The 21,871-nt window shown below is 44.9% G+C and overlaps 1 protein-coding gene across 8 annotated transcripts in view; it reads left to right on the plus strand.

The window, feature by feature from the left end:
• MYO9A (myosin IXA) overlaps positions 1-21,871 on the plus strand; it is a 193,473-nt gene that overhangs the window by 157,438 nt on the left and 14,164 nt on the right. For 4 of the 8 annotated variants that reach the window (XM_064456908.1, XM_064456913.1, XM_064456912.1 and 1 more), the window contains 16 exons: positions 51-90; positions 722-844; positions 4,215-4,295; positions 5,187-5,297; positions 6,326-6,448; positions 6,955-7,104; positions 7,339-7,649; positions 8,584-10,233; positions 11,770-11,851; positions 12,362-12,577; positions 17,480-17,592; positions 18,009-18,166; positions 18,891-19,114; positions 19,556-19,672; positions 20,344-20,532; positions 21,503-21,550. In XM_064456908.1, coding sequence (XP_064312978.1) covers positions 51-90; positions 722-844; positions 4,215-4,295; positions 5,187-5,297; positions 6,326-6,448; positions 6,955-7,104; positions 7,339-7,649; positions 8,584-10,233; positions 11,770-11,851; positions 12,362-12,577; positions 17,480-17,592; positions 18,009-18,166; positions 18,891-19,114; positions 19,556-19,672; positions 20,344-20,532; positions 21,503-21,550 — 3,736 coding nt within the window. The remainder of the gene's footprint in view (positions 1-50; positions 91-721; positions 845-4,214; positions 4,296-5,186; positions 5,298-6,325; positions 6,449-6,954; positions 7,105-7,338; positions 7,650-8,583; positions 10,234-11,769; positions 11,852-12,361; positions 12,578-17,479; positions 17,593-18,008; positions 18,167-18,890; positions 19,115-19,555; positions 19,673-20,343; positions 20,533-21,502; positions 21,551-21,871) is intronic. The other 4 variants (XM_064456909.1, XM_064456910.1, XM_064456914.1 and 1 more) reach the window with 4 other exon arrangements.

Below are 21,871 nucleotides of genomic sequence, written 5' to 3' on the forward strand. Positions count from 1 at the left end.
TTCTGCAGCTGCATGTGTGAATTAATCTGAGCCATTTATTATCTCCCCAGGCGAAATAAGAACTTCAAAGCCAAACCCAATCTCCCGAAGGTGAGCGAGAAGTAGCATTTTTACCTTGCCGGTCCCTGGGTTAAGACTGTAGGTACAATGTTGAGATGCTGATGGGTGTGAGGAAGACCGCTTGTGTCTACATCAAGACCTTGGTCAACTCAGCTCTGTTCAGGGCTCTTTAATTTCTATAAAACCAAAGGATTTCAGCCCTGGGAGGGGACTGTATGAGTGCTTACATCCTCCTTTCTTGGACCTACTCTAGCTCCTATTTTCTTCCTCCTGGGAAGAAGTATGTACATGCTGGTGAAATATGGTAATTAAATCTCTAAAGTCAGTGGGTTGGTTATACAAGAGGACTGGTACCTCGTAGACAACAGGCTTGTCTAATACTCAGTTTCCTTCCTCAGTGGGTAGGAGAGCCAAATTTCCCATGGTCAAAGACGCCCTTGGCAAGTCCTCAGAGGAACGTGGTCTGGGGGACCTGGCTCTGGCCAAATAGAGTAGAGCCATATTTCAAGCTATCCCTTGATGTTTCCCATTGAGATTAAATAAGGGTTGTCACCTAAGGAAGCCCTGCAGAGGGTATAAAGAGGGATATAGCAGATAGCATGATGATAATGTCTAGTTATTGTGTTTATCAAGAACAAATGGAGTCTCTCTTTTTTTACAGCACATGCTGGATGTGAAGTCCCTCAAACACCTAACCAACCTGACGCTGCATGACCGAATTACCAAATCTCTCCTCCATCTCCATAAGAAGAAAAAACCACCCAGCATCAGTGCCCAGTTCCAGGTAATCCTTTGCCTTTGATAGAGAGAGGTAAATTAAAAGCAGATACCTGCTCCGGGTCCCTAGGGTGCCTAGGAGGACACTTGTGGGTACAGTCCTGTCCCATCCTCACCACCATTGAGGATATGAATTCAGCCAAGGAGATGGCTTGGGTAAGCTGGGAGACACCTTGCATGTATCTAAATGGTGTAAATGGAGAGAAACAAGAGTGATGGTGAATATCATGGAGGATGATGCAGTGGAGCAAGATGGGATATAAGGGTGAGCTGCAGAGCAGAGATGTTGGTGCATTCCTGTCCTCTGGTACCTCACTTTCTGAGCCATCGCATCACGGCACTTTCTTTGCCAAATCCAGAAACTGCAAAACCCCCAAATGACATTTTTACAGTCTTTTTACTTGCATTTCAGCATCTGAAATTCAGCCTGTTTTCAAGCCAGCCAGAATGTGAATTTTAATAGGGGTGGAAAGGTCAAAATATTGCTGCGTTATCTCCATGTAGGCAGAGGAGTTCAGAGGGGAGGGATAGATACAGCATTTGTGTTGTTGGTGCTGTGTGCCAGTCAGCCGTGCCTAGGATAGCTGCAGCAAAAATAATCCTCCAATATGCACACTAGGGCTTGGAAACTGCTACAATGCACAGGCAGAAGCAGGTGGTAATATTAGAAAGCAGCTTTTCAGTAAAAAAAAACAGTTTCTAAGCAAGTCTGGCTTGGTTTTGACTTAAAACTTTGGTGGGTTTTTTGGAGATGTGGGTCATTTTTAGAAAGTCTCCATGCATAGATCTGGGTAGGATTAAGTAATTAAATACACACACATATCTATATAAATCTGTGTATATTTAATTTGCAGAATGCACATCTGTGTGTGTGTAGATATATATATATTAAGCTTAGTCTAGTCTAATGGTATGTTGATTAAAATACACTTCTGCAGCGTTTAGTTCATACAATACCATGGCTGGGTTGAAACAGGGATGTCTTGGAGTGAAATGCCTTCCTGAAACCTATTCATCCTTCAAATAAAATCCTGAAAAGCCTCAGGGTGTGTGACTGAGGTTTTTATATATATTTTTACAGCTCATACAAATAAAAGACCACTAAACACTCTGAAGATTTCCCTCCTACCCCTGTGCAGCAAAGCAGATCAGTCAAGTACCCTTTTCCTTATGCTTTTTGACATTCACCAGCAGTGATTTGACAACGTAGGAGCTGTGCCTACAACACATCCTTTTCTTACTTAAATGAATAAAAGCATATTTAAGTCGGAGGCAGCTCTGGTATGACCGCCTGCTCCTCCTTTTAGGCAAACACTGGGCGCTCCAGCCCTAATTTCATTTCGCGCTCATAAGAGAGAAGCATCTTTTTGAGACAGCAGTCTGATGCAAGCCTGCAAGATCACTTTTTATCAAAAGCAGGCTAATAAAATTGCGGTGCATGAAATTGGGTCACAGACAGGAAATGCAAATGTTTCATATCATGGGGTTTTGGGGGGGGTTTGCTGATAAATGCTGTCTTTTGGCTAATGCCTGAACACCGGGCTTGTAGCTGCTCCGTCTCCTATTGATTTTAACCATGGCTATACTTATGGTAATCTGTAGGTGAAATAGCTGTGTTAGAGGATGCTGTAAGAGCAGAAATGGCTTTCACAGTTAAACTAGGCTGCTGGTACCTAAACTGCAGCATGATGATTTATAGCCTCCCCTTTTATCCTGCATGCAGGTGGTACCCTAGAGAAAAGGATGTTGCCCTGTCTAGCACAGGGTGATGATGAAATGATGCATCATGCCCTGAAAGACTAAATACAGGTGGTGAAAGAGTGGGTGGTTGGACAGTTTTGCAGGCAGAGGGACAAAGGAGCAGGGTACAGGGTTAATCCAGGGACCTTGCATGTCCTTTACGGATTCCCAATGCTGAGAGCTTGCGCCAGATGGCAGAGGCTGCCAGAACTGTCTGCCGTGTGCAGGATGTCACTGGCTGCTGATGAAATGGAAATACCCCCTCCTATGGGGTCGGCGGTCACAGTACGATCCAATTTCCACAATTTGCAGTGTTGGGAGTGCTTTGCTTGCCAGGCTTTCAGCAGGGCTTTTTGGCCAAGGGGTTGCATCCCATATGTCCCCCGCTTTCTCTCCCACCAGCCTGGTGTGGGGCACAGCATGATGCTGCAGTATCATTCCTGACTGACATCTCCTAGTAGGCTTCTATATTTTTTTTAAAAAAGAGTGATTTCAGTCCACTTTTAAGAAAAGCAGGAGTGTGCCAGTGGGGGTCTGCCACGTCATGGCATTCCTACTGCTCCCTGAGATGGGAAGAACAGGGACATCTGCATGAGTTAATGTACGCATAATGCAGCTGCATCACACATGCATGGGGTGCATCCCTTACTCTTCCCCAGATCCTGGATGTAGATAAATTTTTCTAAACATGAAAGGCTTCCCATAAAGATGTCTTTAAAATGATCAGAAGGAGAAGAAAGGGCTTCCTGCAAGCAGATCTGTAGGCAAATGCTTCTTTCTAATATCACAGTTTTATTAACACATATATTCAAAAATTTATAACCCTGCTTATAGTAAATATGCAACAGAATATCTTTTACACAACTGAGTTTTAAATGCTGTTAAAATCAGGAGTAATCAGCTCTGGAGCATGTTACTAATACCATGTCAGTAATGTGCTCAGCAATTAAAGATATTGAAAATATTTATAGGCCACAGCAAAAAAAATGCAGTCGAGGAGCCCGGCCAGCTGCAGACTGACTCAGCATGCTTTCATTTTCAGTACAGTTTTATTCAAAGAGCTTGTGCTTCGTCGCAAAAGAGTCAAAGATTTGCGAGGTGGAGGCATAACTTGATGTGATATCCCGCTGGATCAGTTGTGCATAGCAATGATGCCAATATAAATTCATTTTTATGGGCTGGACTTTTAATAATGATGTAGAAATAAAGGCAAATATAAAATGGGAACCTAGAAAACCTTCAATTCTCAGTTATCTCAACTGTGTATTTCAGCAGTGGAATATGGCCAGGAATATGCCAGCGTTGAAGCTTATTCTCCTCTAAAACCAGCCTATTAGGTGTTTAAGGTTCACAGGCTTTAAAAATCATTAGAAATTAAGTTATTTGGCAGAATGAGAGTTTGCTCAAGAAGAAGGGGACAGGCAAACAATGGAAAACAGTGATTAGAGAAAGCTGCCAGATCTTCCCTTTGCAAAACTGTCATTAAAAAAATTCTTTTTCTAGGCCAGCGATAAAGTTTTGACAATTAAAAATCAGGAATAAATGCTGAGTTGAGTCACTTTGGACAGATGAAAATTTTCATTATCCATCGTGGTCTCTTCTCCATTTCCCAACTGAAGATGTCTTTTCTGTTGCAGGCATCACTCAACAAGCTGATGGAGACCCTTGGCCAAGCAGAACCGTATTTTGTCAAGTGCATACGATCCAATGCCGAAAAGGTAAATCCCATCCCATGAAAATTATGCTACTAAAGCTTGTAATGTAAATATTTTGGAAATTTTTACAGGGGAGGTAAAAGAAAAGGAAGCCCCAAATTAAGCTGGATTTAGATGATGTTTGTATATGAGCAATGGGAAACTTGGATGTTATCACTTGGGTGTTGCCCTTGAGAAACTGCACTGGCTTTTCTTGTAATTGTAGAAACATAGAAAAATATATTGGTGTTCATAAATGAATTTGACTCCTTTGAAGCTCCTGTCACCCGTAATAGAGATTTACAGAGCTGTGAACTTACTTGTACTGTTACTGAGCACTATCGCTTCTTAAAATAAAGTGTCTTTAGGTAAAAGCAGATACTTTTAGAATAAGCCACATTAGTCAGACTGACTCAGTGATGCATTATATTTTTTTTAAATTTAGCTTTAAGGATTGATTTGTCTCATGGGCTAAGGACTCTTGGTTTAAAATGAAGGCTGAAGTAGTGATGCTTTCTTGTGGATTAATCCTCTGGAGTTTTACCTAGACATTTCAAGATAAAGCTTTATGCCTAGGAGATTGTTTAGTTGCTCACAGTCTTACCTATTAGCTGTGCTCTTGGGGGGTCTTATTCAGTTTGGGGGCTCCAAAAAACCTTCTTTATAGCCTTATATATCTAGTTAGCTCTTTGAAAGTCTCAATCTGAGGGCTGCTTGGAAGCAAACAGGATTCAACCTTGCTGGGATTAGTATGGTTACTGTGAACCTGTGTTCCCTCCCTCCCCTAGCATTGTTGCCAACATGTGTGTCATGCAGATGTGCTACATCTGCTGAATCCATTTACCCATCCATGTGCTTAAAAGCTTCAGTTAAGGGAAATATTTGCTCATCGTTGGTCTGTTTTTCCCCTTCCAGCTGCCCCTGAGGTTCAACGACAGCCTGGTGCTCAGGCAGCTGCGATACACGGGGATGCTAGAGACAGTTCGCATTCGCCAGTCGGGATACAGCTGCAAATACTCCTTCCAGGTTGGGGAAAATGTTTTCAGTCTTTCCCCACCTTTAGCATTATTATCAGAGTTGTCTGAATGTTGTTAGCTCATTTTTTTAACAAGGTAATGAATTTATAGCTCATGCAAGGCAGTGGATGTAATGAGCTGATGTCTGGCATGGAGCGGTCCTCTGCTGTGCTGCTGATTTCTAGCAAGTTGATCTAGACCTAGGTGAAGGCTATGAGTCCCTCTGCAGATAACGTCATGGTTTTTGAACAAAAACAGTATTTTTTTTGTAACATGGACTTCCTTCTTGCAACAAAAGGTATCCAATCTGCACACGCTCTTCTGCACATGTTTTGAAATCACCTGGGAACGGTATTCGCCCCGTCATGTCAGTGCTGGCTGTGTCCTATCAGGATGGTGATTGGCATCCTCTAAACCACTCAAGAGTTATCCAACTTTTCCTGTTTTCTTCTTTACCGTGTGTTTGCCAGGTTTTGCACACGTCAGTCCTTTCATGCTTTATTGGTGCCAATTTGTTTCTGCTGGCAGTTGCTTTGGTCCAGATGTCATGTCCTGAGCAGCAGCTGTTTAGAAAAGGAAAACTCTCCTTTTTTTTTCTGCTGTGAGCATGGATCCCAACCTTACTTGGGAGGATCTCTCCTCTTGTATCTTCTCTACTTTTTGAGTCCTCACAGCAGTAACTGATGGAGCATCTCAGAGATGCTTTGCAGACGCTGGTGACCCCCTTCCATAATGGTCCTGGCTGAGGATTTGGAGCATTTTTTGCTCAAGATGACCCCATGGGTTCTGCAGAACCTCTTCTCCCACACTGAAAGATGTTTGAACATTGCTAGGCCCTTGCTTTGATATGTTTCCTGTCAAATCACAAATGGTAGATGAAACTTGGCGTTTCCCAGTCCTTTAAATGCTCTGTCCTTCTGCTCACTCAATAGATCCCATTTCATGTGTCCAGTGGAGCAAATCCATTATTTGTGGAAGAAAGGGACACAGAAGGACCCATCTAACCCAATCTTGGTGTTTCTTATTTTTCCTTCTCAGGATTTCGTAAACCATTTCCATGTCCTTCTGCCACAAGGAATCAGCCCGTCTAAGCACAATATCCGTGATTTCTTCCAGAAAATAAAACTCGATCCAGACAATTACCAAGTTGGAAGAACAATGGTAAATGCTTATCCTTAGCTCAGACTTACATTTAAGATACAGGTATAACATTTGCCTGCATTTCTTTAATGATAAATTAACATCTTTATGCAAGTTCTTAATTAATGAAACTATTTTTCTTATGTTTGCCAGAAGCAAATGGCTTAATGAAGCTTTGAATATTGTTAACACAAAATGGTAAGGAACGCTGTTTTGTGTTAATCAAGTTACAGGTCTGGTTGTAACGAGGCAGCCTTCAAAAAACTATGTCTGTGCGTAGACCCAGCTTGATATAATAGCTATCATTTTGCCTTCCCTGAAGGGAAAGCAGGGGCTCCATAACTCAGATCTTGGGCAGTCGCAGGCTGTAGATTAAACTGCAGAAACCTGTTAGAGGTGGCTTAACTAAAATCAGCTACTGAACTTTCTTCTAGGCATCCAGGACACAGAAATCAGGAGGATTAAATAATTTGTCTTGTGGTGGCAGGAGCTTTCTATGCTAGTGTTTTGGGGTTTTTTTTGGACAGGTTTTTGTGAAGGAGCGAGAGCGGCAGCTTCTGCAGGACCTGCTCCATCAGGAGGTGCTGCGCCGGATCACGCTGCTGCAGCGCTGGTTCCGCAGCATGCTCTGCAGGAGGCAGTTCCTGAGCTTAAGGCAAGCTGCAGTGATCATACAGGTAGGTAATAGTGCCTGATTTTGTTGCAAATTACAATCCACGAATCCCGCAGGTACAGCTGATGGGTAAAATCACATCCCCTCTCTGAGGTAGGAGCTTACAATCAGGATTTGACTCTTAGTGCCATAATAAGTTGGGAATGGGGGAGACAGAGCTGGAAAGGTTGCATGAAGGCAGGTGCTCTCCCATCCCCATGCAGCACCTGTTACAAGGAACTGCCTGCTGTGTTTGCAGAGATTTTGGCGTAGTTACCGGAGCCGAAAGCAAGGCAAACCATCCCCAGACCCTTTTGTCCTTGGCAAAGCTGCCATTGTTCTCCAGACCCACTGGCGTGGCTTTGTGGAGAGGCGGAGGTTCCTGCAGATGCAGTTTGCAGCGCACCTAATCCAGAGCTGCTGGCGGGAGTATGCCAAGCGGCGGCATGACGCAGCCACCAGCATCCAGGCAGCCTGGCGAGGACACCATGCAAAACAGTCCTACACAGCCAGCAGAAGCAGAGTCATCTGCCTACAAGCGGCGTGCAGAGGATATTTAGCACGACAAAGGTAATGCTGTTAGCCTCGGTTAAAAAAGAAAGTGTTAAGGGATGTGGTTGATGTGAATTCTGGCACTGCTCGGACTATGGTGACTTACAGAAGATGATGTCCCTTCATACGATCCCTGACCTTCTCCCGACCTGCCCTGATTCTTCACTTGTCCACACTTTCTAACAAAGGAGTTTATTTAGCTGCAGGTCCTACTCTTAGAATAAGCAGAGCCTATTTCAGGTTGGAGCATGTAAGCAGTGGAAAGCTGGGGCCATAAATACTTGAGAGCTGGAGGTTTTTTTCCCCTTTGGCAGCAGCACAAGTTTAAGTAGCCTATTTTTAACTCAGATTGCTTCACCGACGTGGTTGCCGTGCTCTCTCACAGGGACAGGAGATACTGGAGCCAGCCGCTGCAAAGGGGAGAGGGTTTCCAGCCATGCCTTGGCTTGCTGGCCACAGGACAGGTCTTGGTTCGTTCTCTGGAGGCACTCCCTGCAATGTGTGGAGCACCTTGACAAAGGGTGGAAGATTTGGGAGCTGCAAAGAGCTCTTGGCACAGGGTGTGACTCCCTGCTAGCTGTATGAGAGGCAGCCCAGGCAGGATAGTGAAGATGGAGAAGCCAAAGGGGTACGATGGGTTAAGCTTTTCTGGCTCCGTCAGCTTGCAAACGAGCCAGACCAGGGACGGATGCTGGAGCTGCTGCCAACAGTGCAAGAGGAGGCGTCAGGTGCATTGGGGCAGTCCTTGAGTAAGAGAGGTGGCATAAGAGAAGACTGAAAACTAAACGTGTGCTTGCATTGTCTTGCACTGGACATGCAAGGAGGGTTGCTTGAGATGGTGGTGGTAGTAAGGTGATGATGGTGGTGGTGGTGAAATGCCACCAGTGCAGTGCCTTGAATGGACGTGAGTGGGCACAGGGGTACTATGTACCGTTTTTCTGCTTTCTTGCAGGTTTAGAGCTTTGAAAGGGCAGCGATTAAAAGAGATGCAGCTGGAGAACGGCCTGTCAGTTACAGAAGAGGATGTACTAGAGGCAGATGATGCTTTGGAAATTAAGGGCTCCGACCCATCTAGGTGGGAGGACAGCTCATTTGAAAAGCGAGTGAGAGCTATAGAGGAACATATATTGCTGATGGAGAATAATCAGGTGAATCATGTGGACCCGCTGGATACTTCTGCAAATTTATTGTACAAAAGGCATGAGAGAACCAGTAGCCAGAGCGGGATGGACACCGAAGAGGAGGTTGTTAGAGAGCGACCCACGTCGGTGGAGGATCTCAACCAGAAAAAAGTGGTTCGTGCAAAAAGAGAAAGCCGGAGGATGCGTGAACTGGAACAGGCAAAATTTAGCTTGGAGCTGCTTAAGGTCCGGTCCGCTGGTGGGATGTCACCTTCAGAAGAGCGGCGGTGGTCCACTGAGCTTGTATCTGAGGCACTTCATTCCCCTCAGGGAACCCCGGAGAGTGAAAGTTCTCAAGGGAGCTTTGAGATGTTAAGCTGTGAAGATACCCCAAGTAATAAACGCGTTTCCTTAGTTTTGGATGAGCAAGATGCGCAGTCATTTTCCACTGACTCTTTGCCTAGCAGCCCCCAGGCTCATCTGCAGGAGAAGTCTTTCTGTGCAGCAGATGTGAACAGCAACTTACCCAGTTGCAGAAGGATACCTTCAGACTTGGAGCTACCTGATAACCATACCGTCAAAGAGCACATGGTCTGTGACCTCCAGAGTGTTACACACAAGGCTCATCTGAGAGAAACCTTCCTTTCCAGCAACCTACCTACTTTCTACATTCCATCACAAAACAACATGAAGGTGAAGCTGGTGGAGAATAACCTGAGAAACAAAGCAATGGAAAGAGAGGAGAGGACAGTTATGTTCTCTGAGGTCAGGAAGGACTCTGAGCCAGACCAAGGCAGAGCTTTGGGAGGGGAGGAAGAGGAGACAACCTCTACCAAGAGAGAGGAACATGGGACAGTGACTGCGACACAGTCCCATTCTCCAGACTCTGTCATCGAGAGACTGGAAAAGCTCAATGTAGAGAAGGAGGAACGGCAAAAGCAGCTTCAGATGCAAAATGAGAGAGAGATGATGGAGCAGATCCGTCAGCAGAAGGAAATTCTGGAGAGGCAGCGCAAAGCCTTCGAGCAGCAAGGGAGGGTGGAGGCTTTGCAGAGGGCCGAGCAGACCAGAATGAAGGACCCCTCCCTCAAATCAACCAAAAAAACAGACAGCCGGCCTCAGTCAGTCCTCATCCTGCACCCCCAGAGCAGAGGGGAGCATGGTCCCACCACAGGTGTGACTCCAACCTCGTTGGTGGACATTAAAGGTCTCACTGTTGGGACCAGGGGAAGCTCTCCAGCCCACAGTGGCCCCAAAGACAGACCTGTCAGCATGTTCATGGAGCGAAGAGAAGGTCAATCAGTATCAGTGCTGGAACCCCGGTGGCATTCCAGACTGGCTCTGGACCACAGGGATCTCCCAGGCAGCCACTTCTTAAGGACGGAGCGCCTCCGGCAGGCCCGGATGCCCAACCAGGCCACCGAGGAGACGAGGGCAAGCACTATGTTTTTCATGCCGAAAGACAATCCCTTTGGCCTCCAGTGAGTAAAAAGATTATATTCTTTCTCCATAGATTTTTGTTCTGCTAGAGACCGTTTTAAACAAATAGTCCAGAACGTTGTTTCTGGAGACTGTACAAAACACCTAGCAAAACAAAGATGGGTTTCTTGATCTTCTAGCAACGAGCAGGCGGAGATCAGAGGAAAAAGCAAAAGAGCTGGAAACATGATTTCTCAGTCTCTCATGTGATGGGCGTTATGTAAGCCAGGGAAGATAATCATAGACACTCGCAGCTGAAGTGGATTAATAGAGAGTCAACACTGTTTTCATTTACCCTAGATGAACAGCAATAGGAATTTATTTCTCAGGGTAAAAGATGAAGAAAAAATTCTTAGGATTTTTTGGTGATCAGAAATTAATAGGTAAGACAGAAAATTTCAGGATTTTTATTGCTTATTGTAGGATCAACACAGCAAGTGAAGCCTTTTGGATGATGTTACCATTGCATGTTAAAAAGCAGCAAGTGTACAGAGGGAGTTTGGGATATTGAACACACTTTTGGCAGTGTATTGCTTACATATATAGTTAAACGTGTAACGGGCTTAGCAGTTGTTTAGCTCTGTCCATTGCTTAAATGATGGGCTGTGCCAGCACAGGATCTAGAGACTGCAGCAAGATCTTGGGACAACATTTGCTCCCAGTCATGTTGCTTAAGCTGCCTTGCTAATTTTGGAGAAGGTTTGGCCATTTAGCTCAAAAAGGATATAAACCTCCCACACCAAATCCTGCTGCGCCATTTCCAAGGCAAAAGCTACCAGCGAATGCTGTTGCGAACTTCAGGTTCCTCTGAGTGTAGTAGTCTTGTTGTTTATGTGCTGTTGCGACAGGAGGAGAATCCCATTTAATTTGTGCAGGTTCTTTAACTAAGTCCAGACACACTTGATGGGGAAAAGGAGCAGTCAATAAAAAAATAGCTCTTTGCTCCATGGTAGGGCCAGCAGCATCTCTCACGTGTGGGCATGGTGAAGGTTTTATTCAGAAGTGATGGCAGAAAGAGTGCGCTGAGCAAAAAGCAACTTTAAATGGGTGTATTTTTTAATGCTGTTAGATGCAAAGCGAGGATGTTCTCCTTCCGAACCAGTTTGTTTGAAAATCTGTGGGAGGTCCTGAAGAATTGGTTTGGAAGTGGGTATTTGAGAATAGTCTTCCCCAAAAAATCCATTCCACTTCTTTTCCTGGTTCATGCACAGAACAAGCCACAGGAAAAAAAAATATTTAAAAATACTCTATTTAATTTTCTTTCTGCTACAGAACAATCACATTTGTGAATCCAGAAATTATTACCATCCATAACGACAGTGATGGGTAGAGTTGGCAGCCAGAACGTCACATCTTTTTGTTTTTGTATTAACTCAAATCCTGAAGAATTCTAAGTGACTCCAAAAGCCCATGGCCTCAGACTTGCAATTTGGTCTTGTGTGCTTGGGCTGTGCACGTGTATGCTCCTGCAAGGTGGGCTGGCATGGTGGGAAGGCTTTGAGGAGAAGATGAAACATCACTGTTCTGTTGTGTTTCAGCAGGGAAGCAAGTCATCAATGCCTTTCCAAGGGTGAACTGGCTAGGAAGCCATTTAAGATGCCAGGGTCTGGCAGAGGAGAGGTAAGTTGTGGCTTGCTTATTTTCTCTTCTAATTGAACAGGGGGGAAAAACTTCCCCTTATTCTGCCAGTTTTCCCTTAAAAGCTTCAAAGTAGTAAACTATAAAGCACAAGGGCTGTCAGGCACAGGTAAAGGGGATATGACAGTATGACAACCATCACACCCTCTCTTAAAAATAAAAAGCCCCTGTAACATTAATTCATAGCAGCTCTGTATAAAAAGGATCTCATGGTCCTGATGGCAAACACTGTCCAACATAGTCTTGTCTTGATTTGGTTTAACATCTATTTGAGTAACATCCATGATTGTCCATTTTCACTGTGCTGTCTTGGATTTTGTTTTTCCTGGCCCTTTTTTCTTGCACTAGATAGAATATTGTGCTGTGCAGGGCAATGTCACTCAGAGATGTCTTAAGGCCATACTTGAGCCACGCTTTGATGCCAAACATCAGCAGAATCTCCTTTTTATTTTAAAAACCTTTATTTTTCTGTTGTTTTATCATTTGGTCAAGCAGGTTCCCAGACCGACCCATAAAAAGAAAGCCCGCATGGCGCGGACGCGCTCCGATTTCTTGACTAGAGGTACTTTTGCTGATGGGGAGGGGGATACGGAGGAAGATGATTACGATGGCAATTTTGAGTTCCTTCTCTCCTCTGACCAACCTCCTCATCCCGAGGTGGTGCCTGCAGCACGGGTGGGGCAGGCCTGTTACAGTGACTCCGAAATGGTAATTTTTCCCAACATGGTGGGGGAAATGAAAAATGGGAGCGAGCAGGGCTGCGAGAGGCTTTCTTTGCTAACCTTAGCTGCACTGATCCCTCCACCACTGCTTCTCCCATTTCCAAGGATGCTGTAGATGGGTAAACTCGGCAAACACGGCAGAAATGGATGCAAAATGGAGAAATAATTTGTATTTCTTGGCCATGGGGATGTTTTCTGGCTTGATTCAATATCAGCTGTGGTTTCCATAGCTTTCCTGTAGCATTGCAACTTGTATTGCACAGGTTCCTTTTTTTTTGTTTTTAACCTTAATAGCAAAGTCCCCCTAGGATGCTCTTGCTCTAAAAATGATCTACATAAATCCATAGAAATGATCAAAGCAAACATTATCCAAAAAAACAACAAAGACAATTATGTAAATCTTGCACCTGCTATTACTTTTGATTTTGTATCCTCAGCCACAGTATCTGGTGATTATTCAGTCCTCAATTATCAGAACAATGCTGGCAGACAGCATCTTAGAGAAAGCAAAAACACGTAAATTGGGCAATAAAAATATAGAGAGAGTGAAATAGTGGGTTTTAAAGGAAAAAAAACCCAATCTTAGTGGCTTTTTCAAGCACAGCAACTGGTGTCCCTTGGCAGGTCCACAGGCTGCAGTCCGTGCTACATGAGCCTATGCTACAGAGCACTGGCATCTCAGCCTTAATCTGCCACTCAGATAACCTGCTTTCGGAAAATCACAAACCGAGAGGTTCCAGGAGTGGAAAAGTCTAATGGCTTCCAAACCATTCGTATTTTTTTCCTGAGGGTGGTGGAGATGTTACCACAGAAGTGTGGATAAACACCAGGAGTTGTCTCCTGCTATAAGAGCTCATATGGAGTGTTGCATAGAGCTGCTTTGCTCCTCTGCTTCAGCTATAGTCCTGGATGTGAAGCTGAGTACCAAACCAAACAAAAGCACGAAAACCAAAGTCAGAGATTTATTTTGTGCTATGGCATTTCCATGGGTCCAGCAAACATCTCATGTGATCCTAAAACAGGCTTTTCCAGGAAAGTCAGATGGCCAAGGAAGGTTTTTTGTGACTTTTCTGTTAGCAGCTTTTATTATAAAGGATAAATTTTCCCCAGGATAATTTCCTCACAGTAAGGGGCAGAGATTTACAAATTCTGTGAATTTCTAAGGTTGCTCTCTATAAATTTCCAGAGGTTTTGAGCCAGGAATACTCAAAACCTGATTGAAAGACACGGCTCTATGAACTGAGCTCCCTTGGCTGCGCCTTAGCGCATCTCCCTGCTTGTAGATCTGGAAAGGGAGAATTTTATGTAGTAAAATGCAGTATTTTACATAGCCTGGTGATAGCCCTGGGCAAGGCCCCATGCCACACCCAGAGTGCCGTGCTGTGTTCCTGGAGGCTACCCTTTTACAAAGCATTAGGGGTTTTTTAGCGATAGAAATCTTTCCTGATGGGATGCAAAAGGTGCTTGGCAAGCTCCATCCTTGGGAAGGGAGCTGGATCATCCCACTCTTTAGAAATGCTCCTTGGGACTCTGCTTACCTGGTTTAACAACTCTCACTGCATGCAAGTAGTAGTAGGTGCCAACTGTCTCTCATCCCTCCTGTATCCATCTTCTCCTCTGCTCTCCATCACGAGCTAGTGCTGGTGGTCAGCACTTTTACCCCTCGTGCAGTTGAGTTCTGCTTCCTAGCAAACGCTATCCATGAAGTCGTGTGCTCAGCGATACCCTACGTCTGTACATCCTGACAACGTGTACAGTGTTTCCATCTGTGTTCTGTATTGCAGGTTTGGGACCAGCCCTTTGGCTTGTGGCTTCTCTGGGTCAGGATTGCCACAAGTAGAAAAATTTAGGGACTGCTTATTCATATTTATTAGCAGAGCCCAGTTGGGTGTTGCAAATGAAGCGGACTGTGATAGAGCAATACTGCTGCATGTTGGTTTGGGTACAAGCTCAAGTAGGTGGATGCCTGTGTAGGCATATTCACTGTGTCTTGTGATGTTGACATGAAGACGAGTCAGGCAGCCACCATTTCCGTGCTAGTGAATAGCTTATTCATACAGCTCCAGCCCCCAGCTACGACTCTCCAAAAAAAGCGTCTTTTAATGTGCAGCTCAGCAGCCAAGGTCTGCTGGATAGACAAAAGAGAGATCACGTGCAACCTTGTGAAGTTGAGCATGTGATGGCTCACCAGCTGCACTGGTGTGAAACTGCCCGTTATGCCCCTTGGTTTCTTGAACATCAAGCCATTGATTGTATGTCACCAGCTGGTAAGTAGAGGTCCACCAGAAACCCATGCTCCTGGCCTAAGTTGGGGGTATCCCAGAGCAGCAAAGACCAAGAGCATCTTCAGACAGAGCCAAAACCCAAGGTGCACTGGTATATAAGGCGGCTGCTGAAGGTACACTTGACTCCAGAGAACCTTTAAGGCTAAAGGGCTTCTTGACAAGACCAAGCCTTCAAAGGTTGCTTGAGCTTTTTGGCTGGTGATTGGCTAAGGATTAACCTGCCTTGTGGTGAGACAAGTACAAAAAGGAGGAATATCTCCTGGCTGTGGACAGCATGTAAGAATACCGCTTCTGTTTTGCAGCTAAGCCTGGAGAGCTTTCCTGCAGCAGATAAATAGAAAGTGTTGGTTAGACTAACCATACCAGAAGTATCTTCGGAATACATTCTCCTTCAGCAGAGGCTCTTAGAAAGAGGCTCTTGGAATAACAAAGCAGCAGTATAGCTTTAACCTCTGTATTAAAGCCACGAATTGACACACATCAGTCCCAGTATCTCTCACCAGCTGATCCCAAGCATGCCTGAAAAGCCAGCAGTGAAAGATGATCTCTTGTCCTAAGCCATTCAGAGGGAGCAATGCACTTTAGGAGCTCTTCAATGCAGCATGTAGCACTGGTGCCTGCTGTGACAAGTCATCTCTTCCAAGTGCTGGCAGGCAAAATACAGGTTGCTCTTGCAGAAGAAAAATATTTGGACCTCTCTTCATCCAGGGGACAACTCCAGACCCGCTGGGTATTGCCGTTTGCCTGCACATGGTGCTTTGTGGTGTTCCCTGGCCAGGGATTTTCTGGTGCAGAGGCTTGTCTTGACATCTGAGAAGGTTTCCCATCCAGACGAGGACCTTGCCCATCACAGCTTCTTGGAGGAGTCCCTCAAACAGAAGAATCTTATGCCAAAAATGCCTTTTAGTCCTTTCAAAAGCTGGAGAGGTTGCTGTGATAGCAGAGGAAATGCTGAACAATAGTGCATAAAGAATTGGGGCAGAGCAGAGAGAGGTGGTAGTAGTAAGGGTAGAAAATCCTTCTTCCAGTTTTGTCTAAAAAGTGCATTACAGGTGTTTGACTCAGTCTTCTTCATGAGCCAGGGGTTTCACTTGCTTTGCCCTACTCCAAAATCTGTACACCAGGTCTGCTGTGGAACAGGTGTGATAGACACTTTCTTTTTTAAATCTATGTGGTATCCTATAGAGCAACCTCTGCACTGCCCCAGCGATCCCCTTGGCCTGCCTGCCATGGTCAGCACATACCAATGTGCTCTAAACGGCTTTGAAATAGAAAAAAGGGAGTACGTACCCCCACAGAATGCAGGGGGTTTGTTTCTTTTGGTTTTTTAAACAAAACACTGAAAGTGATTAAAAGATTGAAATTACTCAATAACAAAACTATGTCATGGGGGCAAATATTTCAATAGGTGATTTTTTAAAAGCAAGTAGTAAGTTTGGGCAGGATGGAAATCGCTTTTATGGGTTTTGAGTTTGGGGTTTTTTCCCCACTATCTGTCTGTAATTTTTATGTGATCATCGCCTAAATGTTAAGAGCGACAGGAACAAGGTTTAGGCAGGGTCTTTCCCGCTGCCGGTTTTGCCTTATGTGCTGCCATCTCGTGGCTGATAGGAAGTTTAGTCCAGGGGTGAAAAATAAGACATTCAAAGAGAGTAAATATGGTAAATGTGACTCCCCTGCAGCCCGTATTTTATATAGTTTTATTTGAAGTGTTTTTAATAGAAGAAAAGGAAATGCTTAAAAACACAGTGCATTCAGTGTAGACTTTTAGGTGATGAGAAAGCTACAGGAGATATTTGACCATCGTCTTCTGAATCCTTACATACAACCTGATTCCCTGCTTTCCTCATGCTGAAAGTCTCCTCCAGGAGTCAAACTCCAAAAATCACAGCTGCAATTGGAAAATATAGAACAAAAATAGCTTTTTGGGTTTTTTTAAATACAGCAAGACTATTTCTGGGCTGTTTCATGGAATTCCATTAAGTTGAATTATTGCAAATTCATTTCATGCTTAAAAGTGATCCTGGGACATTTTAAGTGGTGGCAAAAGTGGAGATCTTTTGTATTAAAGCTGTGAAATCTCTTATTTGTAAAGGCTTAATTTTAATGAGTCCTTGGCACAAAGACTTTGGACTTCTTTTCTGCAAAGTCCTCAACAAGAGCTGGAGGAGGAAGCTCTGCTGGGACACATCCATGTGGTCAAGGGTTCCTTTGGTGCTAGGAACACCACAAATCACTTTGTCGTGGTTAACGATCATGGCTGACACGGCTGTTCTGGGATGGAGAGCTGGGCTGCCCAGACCAAGGTGGTGGAGTGGTTGTGCAAGCTTGGTGCACACTGATTTTTCATCATTGGTTGCTCAATGAGAAAGAAGGTTGGACCTTGATGTAGAGTTGAAGCAAGGGAAATGCATTCCTTTTTTAGGAGTTATTAAAATATTCAGTTGTAGCTAGCTCAACAGGACTGTAGGTTTTCACCTGTAGGCAGATAGAAATAAAGACATAACAGATGAAAAATCTAATCTTTGCTAAGAAGAAAATAATCAGCTGGTATCCCAAGAGCTGTCTCATTTTTAAATGCTTTGTGCTTGGAATTGTTACAGACAGTGCAGCGATTCAACTCTGTGGAAGGCCCAGCAAAACTGCACAAAACCATGTCTCAGGGGGAGATTGGGAAGCTGGCAGCCATGCAGAAGAGCCTGGCTCTGGATGGGAGGTAGGAAACATGGCTGGAGATGGGAGATGAGTCCCTCCCATGTCCTTCTTGGTTTCAATCACTTTGCTGAACCACCCCAGCTCCTTTGGAGTTCTACCAGCCAAAATCAGCACACAAGTTCCTCACCCCATCTTTCCTATGTGGCTGTGGACATGCCCAATTAGAAGAGGCATCCTGCTCATATCACGATAAAGTTTTGACACTGCCAGATGTCCCATCCCAAATCACCCAACTGTATGCATGAAACTTGAGTTTCTTGCCTTTCCTGAGGACACGTAGCCTGGTTTCTCTGGTAGACATTGTGTGGATTTAACTCCTCCTCAAACACGATGAAGGCCTGGGAGATTTAGAGTGGTTTTGGATGGAAGGACATTTTCCTAGTTAACACAGTTCCTTTTGCCACAAATTGTTCCCAGGCCTCAGCGAGCCAAGATGAGGTTCTGGGTGAAGGGAAAGCAGGGGGAGAAGAAGACCCCACGGGAGAAGCTTCCCACCCAGTCTGAGCTGCTGGAACTGTATGCAGAGCAAGAAGTCCCTGGCACAGAGGTGATTTCTGGCTTGCAGCTTAGTGAAGGTAAGTGGTGGGGTAGCATGTTGCCGGTGTTGTAAGGAGCAGAAAATTGCAGTTGCTGTCACGGCAGAGGGGAAAGATAGTGTAAATCTGGCTTTACACTACAACCAAGTGTAGCCCAATATATAGGGGCTTGGGTAAAGATGTAGAACCGAGGAAGTTTGGCTTATCTATAGGGTTAGGGTATCTGTAAATGGGAGTATCATATATGACGCTATGGTCTAGCCAAGGGTGCTGTGGGAAAATGGGTTGGGAAGCTGCACAAACTGAATATCCATGCCGGTTCACGTCCCTCGAATTCATGGATGGCATCAACCCAAAATAATGGCAAGTAGGTTAGAGGATGAGATCCAAAATGGGTCTCAAGTTTTTCAGTGTTGCTAATCCTCCTAGCAGCTGTCTGGGCATGGACAGATGTTTACCCTCTCGACAGAGGAAATAACCAAAGGAGAAATTACATTTAATCTTCCTATGAATACCACACAGTGCTTTTCTCCTCCACAAGTTTATTTTGATGCCCATCTCCCTGTTTTAGTGACAAAATTTTGTGTTGCAGCTCTGGGAGATTATGCTTGATGTTTTTTAGTTGTTGAGAGTTCATTAAGAGCCATAGATTTTTATTAGTACCCAAGAAATAATCCTGCTTCTCTTCCAGGCCATAGGTGGAACTTGGGAAATAACATCTGTTAACTAAACCTCTTTCTCCCTTTTTAATTATCGCCTGTAGAGTTAGGTCCTCACCACTTGACCCCTCCACGGAGTCCTGAGCTGTCTGGTATCTACCGTCGGGAGTTTAAGGAGAACAAGGAGCCCTCTCCCAAAGTGAAACGCAAGCGCAGCGTCAAGATCAGCAACGTGGCTCTGGAGCCCGTGCAGTGGCAGAATGACTCACTGCAGATCATAACCAGCGCTAGTGACTTGAAGAGCATGGATGAGTTTCTCCTGAAAAAGGTAAGTCCTGTCCTCACTGCCCCAGATAAACCATCAGAGAGCTCAAAGAGCATACAGAGGCGACAAAGCCAAAATTATCCTGGGGGCAGCAGTAGCAATACTAATAATTCATCTAACGGTGCACAGCAGGTACCAAGGGCAGGCTTGGGAGAAAAGACAGGCATGCTGTGCATGCACTGTGTGGTTGTTCTGCACGGGCACAGAAGCTTCAGTTTGAGTTGCCCCTGGTGGCATCAGAAATGGGTGACCCAGGAGGGCAGGAGTTGAAGGCGGTGGGGAAGTGCTCGTGTTTCTAGTTTGCATGCAGGAGGAACTACCTTGTAACATTATTAACAACATCTGCTGGTGGTGGAGCAGCCACTCGTTAGTGCCACTTCATCTCATGCAGTGCTCTGCCGCAGCAAAAGTGGCATGGGTGTGTAAACCCCTTTGGTTTATCAGATGAATGAACTGGATAATGAGGACAGCAAGAAGGACACTCTGGTGGATGTCGTGTTCAAGAAAGCGCTGAAGGAATTCCGACAAAACATCTTCAGCTTTTACTCCTCGGCATTGGCGGTAAGTGATGAGATAACAGGTGAGAACTCCCACCTGCAGGAGAAACAAGATGCTCTGGGTCCTCCTGGTGGTGGAGGCATTGCTGAGCCTTCCAGTCCTGGTCTGTTCATCCCAAAGGACAGATGCTCTTCCTTTGTATTCAGTCCCATGAGGTGTAAATTTGGACTAAACTCTTACTTCTTGAGTGGAGATTTCTGGTCTTCTCATTACAGCTTGCTCCCAGTCAAATGGGAGATGACAGTAAGGGAACAAACTCTTATTTGCCACCCAAAGTGCCCGGAAACCTTTGAGTTAAATTTGTGAGTGGTGGACACCTGAGCAATGTGGAGCTCTGCTCTTCTGCTACTTCTGAATCTGAGCAACGATTGCTACGGCTTAGTGATCACAGTGATCAAAAAAAGCTGTTTTATTGCCCAGATTGTACAAAAAGTTCCCTCTAAGACTTGAATGGGCATTTAGTGTCCTCCTGCTCTGTGCACTGAGAAGCCACCCTGCCATATGTCATGAAACAACTCTCTATTAGATGATCCTTTTTGTTTTCTTTTAATCATCCTTGGACTTTCCCCAAGTGTTTGAAAGCCAGTTAGGCTGAAGTAATTGTCTGGAGCAGAATAGGTGGTCTGGCGTGTATAAAAATACCTTTTCTTTTTTTGCTTCTGTTTCCTTAAAAGATGGATGATGGGAAAAGCATCCGCTATAAGGACCTGTACGCCTTATTCGAGCAGATTCTGGAGAAGACCATGAGGCTTGAGCAGAGGGACTGGAGTGAGTCTCCAGTTAAAGTCTGGGTCAATACCTTCAAAGTTTTCCTGGATGAATATATGACAGAGTACAAACCCCTGGACTACACTGCGGTGAAGGTAGTCAGCACTTAAGACCCTTGAAGATTTGCAAACTGTCTGTCTGTGGGGTGATGTCTGCTATAGACACATGGGAATCTCTGTTGTCTTCTCTTCCGCATTAAGCTGAGGTGGATGATGTAAGATGGAACGCAAGGCCTGATTCACTGGTTGTGTTTCACCGGGCTCAGCAAATCCCAGTTTACCTCTACACTGAGCTGGGCCTTCACCAATGCCAATGTGTAGATGTTGTCTCCATGGCAAACCTGCAACAATCTATGGATGGTTGGAAAGACAGCACCTGGTGCTTCCTTTTTAGTTATTGGGGGTTTTTTTTCAATCTTTGAGGGAAAGTGAAAGAGATAAATACTTTCCTTGTCTCTTGACCTCTTCCCAGGTGACCATATACTTGACCATTGATTGGGTTGCAGGAGGGAAGGGGTCACAGGCCAGTGGCTCTCCTCGGGGTCTAGCTGCATTTTTTAAAGCAGTCAGAGCTTGCAGTGTGCCTTTCACAAACCTGAGCTCCTCACTTTCTGCTCCTTATTGTCTACGAGTTGAACCACAGGGTCTCAGGCTAGGCTTGGGAGATACTGTTTATAATAATCTGTCTTCTGGCTCTTCTGCTCCAAGTCCTCTGCAGGCTCCTTTCCAGGCAGGTTGTCTTCTGAGCAGACTTAGCATGAGCTCCGGCTGCAGTGCTGTGCCATGTCCTCCTTAGGTGTCTTGCATGAGATGGGAGGTCACTAATGCTGGACTTGGAGGCAGAGCAGCTAATCCTAACTCTGATATGAAGAGGGGAACAGTTGTCCAGGGCATTTCTGAAAATGGGTGATCCATAGGAGAATTTTCTAAAGTGAGTCTCCTGGGGCTGCAGGTGCATTTGGAGGATGGGGCTGGAAAGTGGTGGGCAAAGTTAGATACAAGCCCTCTGTACGCTCTACCTGGGGAAATTGCCCATAAATACATTTAAATCTCTTTCTGTTACCAGGTGCCAAAAACGGAACGAAAGAAGAGAAGAAAAAAGGAAGTGGATGTGGTGAGTTGAGTACTCTGTGTCTGCACATTAAAAAATTAATATCCCTGTGGCCAGAATGATGAGTGATAAGAGACCTGCTTATGACATGTCCTATGCTAAGATGTGAACATCACACCATAATGAACGTGCAGCTGTTAAAGGATATACTAGAAAGACGGACAAGGTGGATTTGGTTTGCCTGATTGAGGATCGCTGTAGGTTCTGCTTTGAAAATATGTCCCGCATCAGTCAAGACAGTACCTGTAATGTTGGGAATTATTACATAAGAACTGACAGCAAAACAGAAAATGTTGCTCTGGGTTTCTGCATATACTTATACTG

Source organism: Phalacrocorax carbo, chromosome 7 (genome assembly GCF_963921805.1).
Source record: "Phalacrocorax carbo chromosome 7, bPhaCar2.1, whole genome shotgun sequence".
In the NCBI taxonomy this organism is placed as follows: Eukaryota; Metazoa; Chordata; class Aves; order Suliformes; family Phalacrocoracidae; genus Phalacrocorax; species Phalacrocorax carbo.